Source organism: Candida jiufengensis (assembly GCF_024610255.1).
Source record: "Candida jiufengensis strain CBS 10846 chromosome Unknown scaffold8, whole genome shotgun sequence".
Taxonomy (NCBI): Eukaryota; Fungi; Ascomycota; class Pichiomycetes; order Serinales; family Debaryomycetaceae; genus Lodderomyces; species Lodderomyces jiufengensis.
The window spans coordinates 35,878-49,291 of record NW_026261555.1 but is presented as its reverse complement, the minus strand read 5'-3'; the positions used below and the strand labels follow the sequence as shown (position 1 = coordinate 49,291).

General features: G+C 28.6%; 4 protein-coding genes across 4 annotated transcripts; all 4 read right to left on the bottom strand. All coding sequences in view use genetic code 12, as the record gives it.

Annotated features, from left to right (window-relative positions):
* Window positions 1–1,162: 1,162 nt before the first annotated feature.
* On the bottom strand, window positions 1,163–4,378 carry SRO77 (putative Rab GTPase-binding protein; the record flags this gene model as incomplete). Its single annotated transcript, XM_051763961.1, has 1 exon — window positions 1,163–4,378. One exon carries the CDS (start codon window positions 4,376–4,378, stop codon window positions 1,163–1,165), a length of 3,216 nt encoding a protein of 1,071 aa, XP_051622329.1.
* Window positions 4,379–5,243: 865 nt separating this feature from the next.
* Window positions 5,244–6,683, bottom strand: KGF54_000337 (uncharacterized protein; the record flags this gene model as incomplete). The annotated part of the gene is made up of 1 exon (XM_051763950.1): window positions 5,244–6,683. One exon carries the CDS (start codon window positions 6,681–6,683, stop codon window positions 5,244–5,246), a length of 1,440 nt encoding a protein of 479 aa, XP_051622328.1.
* Window positions 6,684–7,116: 433 nt separating this feature from the next.
* On the bottom strand, window positions 7,117–9,018 carry KGF54_000336 (uncharacterized protein; the record flags this gene model as incomplete). The annotated part of the gene is made up of 1 exon (XM_051763939.1): window positions 7,117–9,018. One exon carries the CDS (start codon window positions 9,016–9,018, stop codon window positions 7,117–7,119), a length of 1,902 nt encoding a protein of 633 aa, XP_051622327.1.
* A 1,570-nt stretch (window positions 9,019–10,588) lies between these two features.
* Window positions 10,589–12,481, bottom strand: FET31 (Fet31p; the record flags this gene model as incomplete). The annotated part of the gene is made up of 1 exon (XM_051763928.1): window positions 10,589–12,481. One exon carries the CDS (start codon window positions 12,479–12,481, stop codon window positions 10,589–10,591), a length of 1,893 nt encoding a protein of 630 aa, XP_051622326.1.
* Between the last annotated feature and the right edge of the window lie 933 nt (window positions 12,482–13,414).

The window sequence follows — 13,414 nt, the reverse complement described above, 5'->3', positions numbered from 1 at the left end:
TATAGTACTAACAAACAAAAATTTTTATTTGTTAAGATTTTGCAACAATTCAAGTCCGAATTTATTGGATAAAGTTTAAAATTAGCCTTAAAGAAAGTTTGATTTTTCATTTGCTTGTTTATGGCACTTGAATTACCAGCGACTTTGGTTATTGATCTAATGCATCTAATGATTTAACTGTTATATATATATTTATTGTACAATATTTTATATAATTGCAACCTTTCTAGGTGCAAAATGAGCATAACCTTTGATTTATATGGTAGCTTCATTTGAAACATTTCTATATTTTATTGTCATATACTTTAAACTGTCAAGCTCTTAATTCTGTATGTCTGGGATAATTTTGTTATTCAATCTTAGCAACCGATTTCTTATTTTGGTGGCTAGTGTCAAGTCAGATTTGGGCTAATTTCGTGTCATTTTTGATGCATTTGTGAAGTCTCTTTCTGCAGTCTTTAGCCTTTGTTTCAGTTACTATCCCGATAATGATATGTATGAAATCAAAAGTTAAGTTAGAATCAGCTATCCATCTCTACCAAGCAACCTGCCCACTCACAGTCATGTATCTCAAGTGGTAAAGTCAAAAATGACTGTCAACCAATTCGAATAAACATAAATCTCACTTGCTTCACTCCAGTGTCTAATCTAAATCATAGTTCACTCAATTAGTTAAGTTTGTTCTCAAAAGGTTGGTTCTCAAGTTCGATAAAATTTTAATTCTATTCATAGGGTTGGAAAAGACTCTCAGATAGTCAACTCTAGTAATTCCCAAACTTAAGTGATTGAAATGTCTCACAGATATTTCTCAATAGATAATGAAACTAGAATTTTGAAGTTAGTAGTTAAATAAATAAATAGTTCATTTGTATGGATAAAAGTAGTATGGATAAAAGTAGAAGTTGGTGATCAACTGGAGAAAAAAAACTGGTTAAAATTAAAAAAGAAATATATTGATTTGTATATATCTAAATAGCCAAATCTTCGTTATGCTAAATTTTAGTTGCAAACTAATATTGCAAGAAAAGTAGTAAAATTTTGAACACAAAATAATACAAAATCTATATTGAAAGGTCCAAACGAGCACGTCAAGAGAGCATAATGGTATACAAGCAAAAAAAGATTTTCAATCATATAGTCATAACATAATTTAATTCATAATCTAAAAACCAAATTTACTTTGTAAAGCAGAAGTATAAAATGATTTTTTTTGTTCTTCAAATCCCTCAGTAAAAGTTTGACTTGCAGAATTTGCATAGTCATTAAAAGTTTCTTCAGCACTTTGCAATCCATTTTGTACACTTTTCATAAAACCTTGTGCTCCAAATCCTGTAGCTGGTGCAGCGCCTTTTCTTATTGGTTGATCATAAGCATTTTCAGATTTAGGTTTTGGATTATAACCACCATAATTAGCTTGAGGATTTGCTTCTGGACTAATATTATGAGCTAAAGTTGATTCTTCTGTTTTCGGAGCTCTTCTACTTGGACCAGCTATTAACATTGTTAAATCTTCTACAGACACATAACTGATTTGACCTTTAGCCCAAGACAATGTACTTGCCAGAGGTCTTGGTGGTATAATTGCTGTTGGATTGAATAATTTATCAGTTTCAATATCTCCCTTTTGACGAGTTTTTTCATAAGCTGTAATGAATACTGATTCAGTTTTTGAAACTCGAAGATACATTTCACCTGAAGACAATAAGTTTGATTGATTTGCAGTTCCCGACTCTAATGATTCTTTTAAATGGTTGAACGCTTCTTTTGGTAATTTTATATTTGCAATGTCTTGCAATGCTGGTAATGAAACTAATTTAATAAATCCCGTCTTGACCAAAACAGCCAAGACAACACCTTTATCCTTATACTGAACAACACTAGCTTTTAGACAAACATCATCAATAACTTTGTGTGATAATTTTGTTTTTGGAGATTTTATGACTCTCAAATCTCTATCTGATACGGTAATTATGAATCCAGGAATTGGTGTACCTGTACCTAATTGTGAGAATCTCTTTGGATCTGCTACAGCTGACATACCATATTGAGCATCAATAGGAATCAACTGCAGCAATTTTGATGCTTCTGCATCTCCACCGTCAGCAGTTCTATAATTCAAGTGAGCAGTTTTGTCAGCAAAATCAACTTTGAATCCACCATTACCCATTGGTGTTATTTTGTAATAAATTAGATTACCTCCACAATTTGTACCAACAATCAAAATCAATGATGAGTAACCATCCATTCCGTATTCCATAATAGTGAATTCCATTGTTGTAGCATAACATTTACCATCAACAGAAACTAAGTTTTGTTTTATGTTGTCACAATTAAATATTACTGCTGGACCTCTTGAGATATCACAAACCACCAATCTACCAGATTTATAACCAACTGCTGCAAAACCAGCATCACTCATTTTCAACACTGAAATTGGTTCTGATGGATCTAATCTCAATATATACGATGGTAAAAAAGTTGCTGACAGAGCAGCTGATCCAGAAACTCTTCCAGTAATATTTAGTAACAGGGCACTTCCATTCGTATGTTGCATTGGACAATCACTATAATCTTTATTAGTGGATATACCAGCGTTTTTAACATTTGGATTCTTACCGAATTTACAAATAACAACTTCACCAGTAGCCAAGCCAACTAATAATTGACGATTTGGGAACGAGCAGGAAACTTGCAGAACTCTTAAATTAGCAGGATTTTGATAATCATATAATGTTTCTTTTAAACTAACTTGAACAACACTTTCAGTACTCAGTTGTTCTCCTTTTGTAACATCTAAAAATCTGACTAATCCATTTTCATGACCTGTAATCATTATATTTCTGAATCCATCATTATAGCCTAAAGATTTTGGTAAGCTCGTTAATGAAACTGGAGAACCACCAAACAACAAGGGTTTTATTTTAGCGTTTGTTCCTGATGAAACCCTACTTGACATCATGCTATACCAATCTATTCTAACAACAGCTTGAACATCAAAATAACATAAAGGTGGTACAGTTAATGCAATTGAAGTTGGGAAAATTACTGCTCCTAAATCTGAACTTCCTTGACCACCAGAATTATCTGAAAATGAAAGTGAATACATTCTTCCTAAATTTGACACAAGTAGAAGGAAAGAAGGATTATGACCTCCATGGAAATAAGGTGATCCGTTTTCCGTGATTGGCTCTATGTGGGTTATATATTCAGTAATTTCGGTATTATTAAGATAAAAATTAATGGGTATCTTTCTTTGACCTCCTTGCGGATTGCAATAAAATCTACTTTGATTCTCTATGGATGTTATAGTATATTTTAATGTGTAACCAAAATCAAGTACACTTATAGTGTTTGTAGCGTCTGGGTCACCTCCACTTACTAGTAGTTTTGTATTCTCAGGATCTTCTCCACAAACCCACTTAACTGTTTCTATTGGATTAAATGCTATCGGAACTTCTAAATATGCACCAGGTCTATGTAATTGAGTTTCATATAATGTTCTAGCTTCGATAATTTTGCCACCATCTATATCCCAGAATACTATAGTATTATCATTATGTACTGTTATTGCATGTAAACCATTTGGATGGAAATGTGCTTCTTTTATCATTGGAATAATAGTTTTCAGGGAGCCAAACAATTTTTTTTTACCACCAGTGGCTATATGAGTGGAATACTGAAAACCTTTGTGTTCTTTCGATAATTGATAAGTCAAAACACTTTTAATTTCTCCAGTTACTAGTGAATAAATTATGGCACATTGATTATACGCAACTAATAAAGTGCCAATATCTCTTGGATGCCATTCTATTGATACTACGGGTGACATTTTCTCTTTAGGCATAATTTTTTTCTGTAAATTATCAATTCTAAAAGGTGTTAAATTTAATCTATCAACATCATAAAATATTAAACTTCCATTAGCTAATCCGAATACAGCCCAATCCAAAGATGGATCAGTTTCAATTGCGGTTACAGTTCCTGGGAATGAAAAAGTACCCAATATACGTTTTGAATGCAATGACAAAATAGTTAAACCAGATGCAGGTGATGAACATAGTAGGTATACACCTTTAACAAATTTCAAATCAGTTATTGGATGTTTGATATTGAATTGAAATACTACTTCGACATTTACTTGACCGTATACCCTTACATCATTCTTTTTAGTCGCTATTGCTAATAAAGACTGTATTGGATCATAAGCAATAGCTGTTATTGAATTCTCAGGTATACCTAATTGATTTATAACTTGTACATCAATATGTTTAGGATTTATTTCTTCAGGTGATAAACTTTTCGAACCATGAGTTTTTATAGCATTTGATATTGAGTTTAGTGATAAAGGTGCCTTCTTTGATTTGAATTTGGAGAACATTTGAGTAAAACAACCTTGAGGCTGAAGTTGATCGAAAATATCGGAAGTACAAAAATCACATTGATTCAATCCATTTTTAATTTCTTATGGTTTCAAAATATTAGAGCTACCAACTGCGTGGCAGTGAATATGAGGTATTACAGTCATTCTTTCATTCAAAACTCATCTGACATCCTCTCTTAATCTGCCAATAGTGCTTAAAATATGAATGTAATTTACCATCAAGAGTAGGAACAGTTTTAACAAGTTGTCAGTAAACTGAAAAGTTGTATGGAAAAATTGAAAAAAGTAGTGTTACTTAATCAAATATTTGACACGTATTAAATATTTTAATTTATTAAGTTTAATTTACGATCCATTACTTTTTAATAAACATTTCAAGTCTTATACACACATAAAGATGGTATGTAACAGGAAGGACCTCAATTGAGCTGAGAGTGACTTATACTAACTTAATTAAAGGCTGTTGATAAATTAATTGGATTGGGGATGCTTTTTGTAGCTACATTTGTTTTCATATATTATTCAACTTGGGTATTTGTATTACCATTTATTGATTCAGATTCAATTATAAATAATTTTTTTTTACCAAGAGATTATGCAATAAAATTACCTTTATTATTATTATTGATTGCTGGTTTGGGAGTTGGAACATTTGTTGGGAAAGTCTTAATTAAAAATCAACAAAAACAGAAAAGTAAGAAGAAAACTCAATAAATTATGTGAGTATTTTTATAATATTAATTGTATAATAAAAAGGGTCAATAAATGGAAATTAATGATTAAAAACAAATGATATTAACTTATTATCTTGTAATTACGAAAGGTCGAATACATGGACGTGAAGATTAATTAAACGAAGATGCTAAGATCTTACTATATACTCACCAGAATTGGTTATATACTTTACACCTTTATAGGGTTTAACATTATCACCTAATCCTTTTGCATTTGTTATTTTCAAACTTTCTACTTTATTACCACTTGGTACTAGACCTTTATATGTGAAATTTAACTTAATATATAAAGGTTTTCTTGGTTGGGTTGATGCAACTGGTGATTTCTCTGAATTGTAGTCTTTTTCACTATTATTGTCAGTTTCTTGGTCATTTTTACTTGTAATGGTTCCATACAACATTGGTATGACTCCCTTTTTCAAATCTTTCATACTCCATTCATGTTTGTTATTGATTCTAGTTTGAAAATCTCCATGACTTATTCTACTTACTTTTATTTGATCTTCTTGATCTTCACATACTATTTCAACCGTTATACTTTCAATTTTATTAATCATTAAAGCTGGGAAAAGTTTAATTTCAAAATCTGTTGAATTATCATGAACTAAAAATTGAGTATCGATACAATTCAATTTTAATAAATTAATTTTCTCTTTATTTGTAGTGGAATCATCACATAAATCGATTTGATATTTCATTAATGTGCTTTTTCCATCTGGTGGGATAAATGATAACACTCCTTTTCTTTCTTTAAACATATCTAAGTTTACACATTTATGAAATCTTGGTAAAACCAAATGTGAGCCAATTTTGTTTAAGATTAATTCTAAAGTTGGTTGACCACTTAATTTACTTATAAAATCAATTTGGCCATTAATATGACCACTTAAAATATAATTGTCCACGATATTTTCGTTTTGACGACTTGAATAGAAAGCTGAATCATATTGTTGTTGATTTAATTTTGATCTTTTGACAATTGGCTTTATAGTCAAACTAATATTCTCAATAACGTCCACATACATCTCGTTATTCGTATACTTTGCATCATTTCGTCTCCATGGTATATCTGTTTGAAATGATAATTTTGTATCTTGTGCAATACCAGTAGTCTTGGAAGCTTCATTTAGTATTTTAGTTAGTAATGAATTATGACTCACTAAGTCTCTTATTTTATTAAAATCTGTTATGTTTGGCATCCCATCATCTAGCATTTGGTATAGTATCAACGTAATAATATCATTATTAGTTTCTATTTTATTACTATTTAATTCTCCAAAATAGTCTTGTAATGTTTCAATTAGTCTTAGTATGAATGTATGAGGTATTATAGGGTTTGTATTATATGTATTTGAACATAAGACATAGAAATTTAGCGACAAATGATTGTGCTGTATTATGTAGTAGGAAGAGTTGATGGATATATGAGTTGTTGTTGAAGATGATGAATTGTTTATTTGTGATTGAATTTTTGGTAAGATTGATTTGAACTTCGGTAGTGATAATTTATTTGAGTATTCATAGATCAAAACATTACTTATATCTGATATATACAATGCTTCGATCATACTATGCAATTGATATTTTGTTGTATTAAATTGTTGTAAAATGTAAGACTTAGGTAAAATTATTAACAGAAAAAATATGTTGCACAATTTAATTGCAACAAACTTCAATCAAGCAAATTTTCAATATTTACAAGACAATGTTTTTAATTACCGGGATATTAAATTATGACTATTTAGATAAGAACTATCACAAACTATACACGAACTAAAAAAATTAAACCATAAAACTTCATTATTGCAGGATGAGGGATTGGGGGAAGGGTTAAAATGTTTATATCAAATCTTGAAACTATCAAAACAACTTAATGTTACCATTAAAGTAGAATTTAAGAAAATGACAAATGATATTTCATTGCTCTCGAATTGTCATTTCCACACACACACAAATTATTCAATCCTCTACTTTTTGATACAGTTGTTAAAACTAATTTTCTTAATGTTTACGAGTTGAGTTATCAGTGGATGAACTTTCTTCAATTCTATCAACTTCATCTTCAACTTCTAATGGTACACCGTTATCATCAACTAAATCAACATCTAAGTCTCTAGCAACTCTTTCCTCAACATCACTAATATCTTGCATACCATAATAAGCAATAGCTGCTAAACCTAAAATTGCTGCAACACATGAAAATACCAAAGCAACAATACCTTTTGCTGTAAATCCAGTAGGTAATCTTTTAACTTGAACATTTTCACCTTGCAAATCTAAGTAGTTATCTGTATTTGCAGCTGCATTACCTTGCCATGGAACTCCTACTTTTTCACAAATTTGTTTATGATTATCAGTAATCTGTTGAGTTGAATTATTTATAATTGCATTTGGATTTTCAACAAATACAACAGCTAAACCTTGATCTAGATGCCATTCAATATGACAATGAAAGAACCAAACACCTGGATTACTTGCTTTAAATCTTAAAACAAAATATGATTGTGGACGAACATATACAGTATCTCTTTTCATTGGTATAGCTGGCCATTCTGCATGATCACTTGCATTAAATGCTAATGGAGTTTCAGTATCTTCTCTTGCTGGACCTCTTTCAATAACTTGGAATGCATGACCATGTAAATGGAAAGGATGAGTACCTGTATCTAAATTGTTTAAAACAATATCAACAATTTCATCTTCTTCTAATACAAATGTATTGGTGTTCAAACCATACACCAATTCATTAGTTGCATGCTCACCAGCTGATAATACTGATAAAATAGTTGGAACTTTTGGTGCAGTATATGAAAGATTATTGAAAAAAGCATAGTTGACACCATTACCTAAATTGTCCATTTGAACATCTAACGTCACCGTATAATCAGCATCATCTAATAATGGTTCTTTATCATACGGAACTAAATAAAAATCATCTAAAAAATCATCAATTGAATCAACATAATTTTGACCAGGTTTTTCAGCGTCCTCATCATAAATCATATAATTAGTACCGTTTAATTGTAAATCATTTGGAATTACATCCAACATTGTATCATCTACTTTATTCATAATAGCATAATTTTTATCGGTTGAATTTTTTGTTGTAATTAAAACAGAATATCTTTGAGCAATAGTAATATAAAGCATACTTGTTGTATTTTTTTCAACATAAATACCATCCACTTCAACTACTGTCATATCATGATCTTCAATCCAAAGATATTGTGAAACAAATCTACCAGTATTTATAATTCTTAATAAATAGGTTTTATTTGGTTCCACGTTCCAAGTAGCATTTCTTGTTTCATTAAATAAAATATTATCAATAATTGGTTCAGCACCAGTTGGATTAAATCTACTCAAAAAATCAGGCATCAATTCTTCTGAATATTTATGATAATGTTCATTTAAAGTTAAAACAACTTCTTCATCATATTGATATGGAAAATCACCATCTTCGATAATAAATACACCTCTCATACCATCACCATATTGACCTGAAGTATGTGAATGATACCAATAAGAACCAACTTGATCACCAAGAGTAAAGTTATAAGTAAACATTTCTCCAGTTGGAATAGGACATTGAGAAACCATTGGAGGACCATCCATTTGTGAGGATCCAGGCTGAAACATACCATGAAAATGTAAGGTTGTATTAACAGTATCAAATCCATTAATTAAATGTAATATAATTCTATCACCTTTATTTGCTCTTAAAGTTGGTAATGGCCAAGTTCCATTGAAACCAATCATTTTTCTTGGAAAAACACCATCAGGATTTATCAATGAACCATCAGGATTTTTTTCAACCCATCCTGTTTCAAACCACCATTCTTTAGTATCTGCAAAAATTAATGATGATAAAAAGAATATTGGTAAAATATTCAAAAATTTCATATTATCTATTTTTAGTTTAATGTATTGATGCCAAGATTAAATATAAGTTGTAATAATAATAATAATGAATCCCTCGTATAATTCTATCAACTTTGTATCAAATATAAAATATTTTCTTGGCTTATAATCCCTTAATTAAATTAAAATATTTATTTGAATTGAATTGAATTGATGTAATTATCTAATTGAGTTTAACAATCATATACACTCAACAATTCTATAGAATTAAGTATGAATTGAATGAAATAAAACTAAATAGTAATACCAATGAAACTAACAATTGAAAATTATTTAAAATTGAAGAAAATTTGTAGAACATTTTATTTATTTATAATAATGTTCAAAAATTTTAAATTATACAAAATAGTATTCTGAACTGATAAAAAAATTTTCACTTTGTACAATAAAATTTCAAACTCAAACAATAAGAAATAAGTAGAAAAAAAAAGTGTCAGATTTTTTAACCTTAACTGATTTAATCAGATAATGTATAATTTATTAAATTGTTTTTTAATTGTTAAATTGAATAAAACAATAGAACAAATATAGAAAAAAGAAATGCTTGATTTATTATAACCAATCATTGATTAATACAATATTTTATTCGTAAATTTATAAAATTAATGTCATCACTCTAGTTAATTCTTATGCCATTAAATTAAATAAAGTTCATTTAAATCCCTTAGACTTTGTCTAAACATATGTTTTTTTAAAGTTTACACTATACGTATGATGAAGAATTGTCAATGCAGTTTCATGGTTAGTAAATAAATTTGTCAAAAACTGCATATTAATGTCCTATTATTATGCAATTAGGCTTAAAAATTAAATAATCTAAAAAATCAATTTCTCAACTTTTATTACAATAAATGGCTTAAATACATGAATGTAAATGTTATGAGTCTTCATTTCATATAATAATATTTTAATAAAAGTGAACCTGATCAGGCATGTATTTTGAAAGTGGTGATAATTTTGATCATTTTACTTTTTAAATTTTTGAAATAATTTGGTAGCTTTTCAAATTTCAAAAGCTTGCATCCCATATAAAAAATATTTTTTGCAACCAAATTATTGCAATAGGAAATGTTTCACGTTTTGTTTCAAGTTGATACTGGCACAAAATACCCATTTTACACTACTGTGTCATGCTTAGTGCTAGATTCAATTTTATTACAATCCTTATAAAATGTTATATAACACGGGAATATTATATTAAAAATTATATACAATTACACATAAAATCTAAAATCTAAAATGAAGGATTTGGGTTTGGGGGTTTTCTTGGGGTTACATCTCAAATTTAATAAAAATAAGTAGTAATAATAATTGTAGTAGTCAAAAAAATAGCATCATTAAAAAGCGTCATCAAAGTTTGTTATCTTTTCATTAATTCGATGTATCTGTCGTAGTTTAAAAGTTTTACTTCAAAAAGGTATTCTTTATCTTCAATTTTCGGGAATCACCTTTACGCACACACTTATTCTTCAATCTTAAAACTTCTTCCTACTTCAAAAATCAATGTCAATTAATTTAAGATAAAATTTTTCTAATCTTGTCATCAATAATTTTAACGTTTTTGAGTTGATGAATTACCAGTAGAAGAATTTTCTCTCATTATTTCTGAACTAGATTCTTCATCATCTTCAAGATCAACGTCTAAATCTCTTGCAACTCTTTCTTCAACATCATTTATATCTTGCATACCATAGAAAGCAATAGCGACTAAACCTAAAATACCAGCAAGACATGAAAATACTAAAGCAACAATACCTCTTGGAGTAAAACCAGTAGGTAATCTTTTTTGTTGAAGATGTTCACCATCTAAATTCAAATAATCTGTTGAATTACCAGCTGCATTACCTTCTATTGGAACACCAACTTTTGAACAAATTTGTTTATGATTTTCAGTAAGTTGTTGAGTTGAACTATTTTGTATACCCATTGGATCTTCAATTAATTGAATTGCTAAACCTTGATCTAAATGCCATTCAATGTGACAATGGAATAACCAAACACCTGGATTATCAGCTTTAAATCTCAAAACCATATAAGATTGTGGTTGAACATAAACTGTATCTCTAATCATTGGATATTCTGGCCATTCAGCATGATCACTTGCATTATAAGCAACTGGATCTTGATCATCATCAATTGCTTGATGTCTTTCAATAACTTGGAAAACATGACCATGTAAATGGAATGGATGTTTACCAGTATCCAAATTATTTAAAACAATATCGATAATTTCATCTTTTTCTAAAATAAATGAATTTGTATTTGTACCATAAACTAATTCATTTGTTGCATGTTCACCAGCTGATAAAGCAGATAATAAAGTTGGAACTTTTGGCATAGTAAAAGTAACATTATTGAAAAAAGCATAATTAACTCCATCACCTAAATTATCCATTTGAGTATCAATTGTAATAGTATAATCAGCATCTTCTAATAATTTTTCTTTTGACAATGGTTTCAACCAGAAATCATCAAAAAAATCATCAATTGAATCTAAAAGATATGGTTCTGCTAAAGGTAAATCTTTATCATAAACAATATGATTTGTACCATTTAATTCTAAATCTTCTGGTATAATATCTAACATATCAATATCAACTCTATTCATGAAAGCATAATTTTTATCTGAAGTATCTTTTGTAGTAATTAATACTGTATATCTTTGAGCAACGGTAATATATAATAAATCAGTTGTATTCTTTTCAACATATATACCATCAACTTCAACAATTGTAAATTCATGATCTTCCATCCAAAGATATTGTGAAACAAATCTACCAGTATTTATAATTCTTAATAAATAAGTGGTATTTGGTTGAACTTCCCATGTAGCATTTCTAGTTTCATTAAATAATAAATTTGCAGGAATTGGTTCAGCACCAGTTGGATTAAATCTACTTAAAAATTTATGTTTTAAATCTTCTGAGTATTCATGATAATGTTCATTTAAAGTTAAAACAACTTCTTCATCATATTCATATGGGAAATCATCATCTTCAATAATAAATACACCTCTCATTCCATCACCATATTGACCTGAAGTATGTGAATGATACCAATATGAACCAACTTGTTGATCAACAGTAAAATTATATAAGAATGTTTCACCTGGTGGAATTGGACATTGTGTAATCATTTCTGGACCATCCATTTGACTTGAACCATGTTGAAACATACCATGAAAATGTAATGAAGTATTTCTATCATCCATACCATTAATTAAATATAATTGAACTCTATCTCCCTTTTTAACTCTTAAAGTTGGTAATGGCCAAGATCCATTAAAACCAATCATTGGTCTTGGAAAATTACCATCAGGATTAACTAATGAACCATCAGGATTTTTTTCAACCCAATTTGCTTCATACCACCAAGTATGAGTTTCTGCAAAAACAATTGCAAAAACTGAAAAAATTGCTAAAAATGAAATTATGGGACTTTTCATTTTTGTTTTTAATTCTATTCTTAACTTATTGAAATTATGATTATTATTCTATATTATTACTACTTTATTAATGAAATTGAGACCCAAAGAACCAAAGAACCAAGAAAAGAAGAAAAAAAAAGGGAAGAAAAGAGTTAAAATAACATTACTTTGGACTTGTTTATATATACCTATTTCAAATTACTACAAGTTAATGTTGAAAGTTTTATGTGTATTACTGATGAAATTGATAAAAATTTTCCATATTTTTTCTTGGCTGGTGAATTGAAAATTATTTTCTTGGTATTTTTTGAAAAAAGAAAAAGTGAGACAAAAATTTGAATTTAAATATAATTTTATCAAATTTGGTGAATCAAAATATCGTTTTAAAGCTCAAAATCAAAACATATGAATTAGTTATGAACTTGTTTGTATCATAACTCAATCTAATGTTAGATATAACCCCAACTTGTAATATCCATTTCAAAAAATAATTTATTATAGTAGTAAATTTAATACAAAATATCGACTCATTATTTGTTAAAACTAAAATCAAAATTTACACTAAATAAAAAGTTTATTTTTTTTTATCTTTTTCATCTAAATAATACAAATTTTTCAGACATTTTTTAATTTTATTACAGGAAAAAATGGGGGGTCTACAAATAAATAACATTTTAATTAAATCATATATACTTGCAACTAAAACATATAAAACCAAACTCGTACAAGAACAATAAGCCAAATATAACGATAAGAATTTTTCAAGGTCAAATGGTTCAAAGTGGTAGATCTTGGTCAAATTCATTATCAATTACATTTCAACATAAGTGAGTATAACAAAAAGAATTTCAATTCGATAGAAGTCACTAATTTCTTCCTGGTTATAGAAATTAGGTTGCAACAGCTCGTATTTTATGTTATTCAAAAAATAAATAATTGTGTTGAGATCTG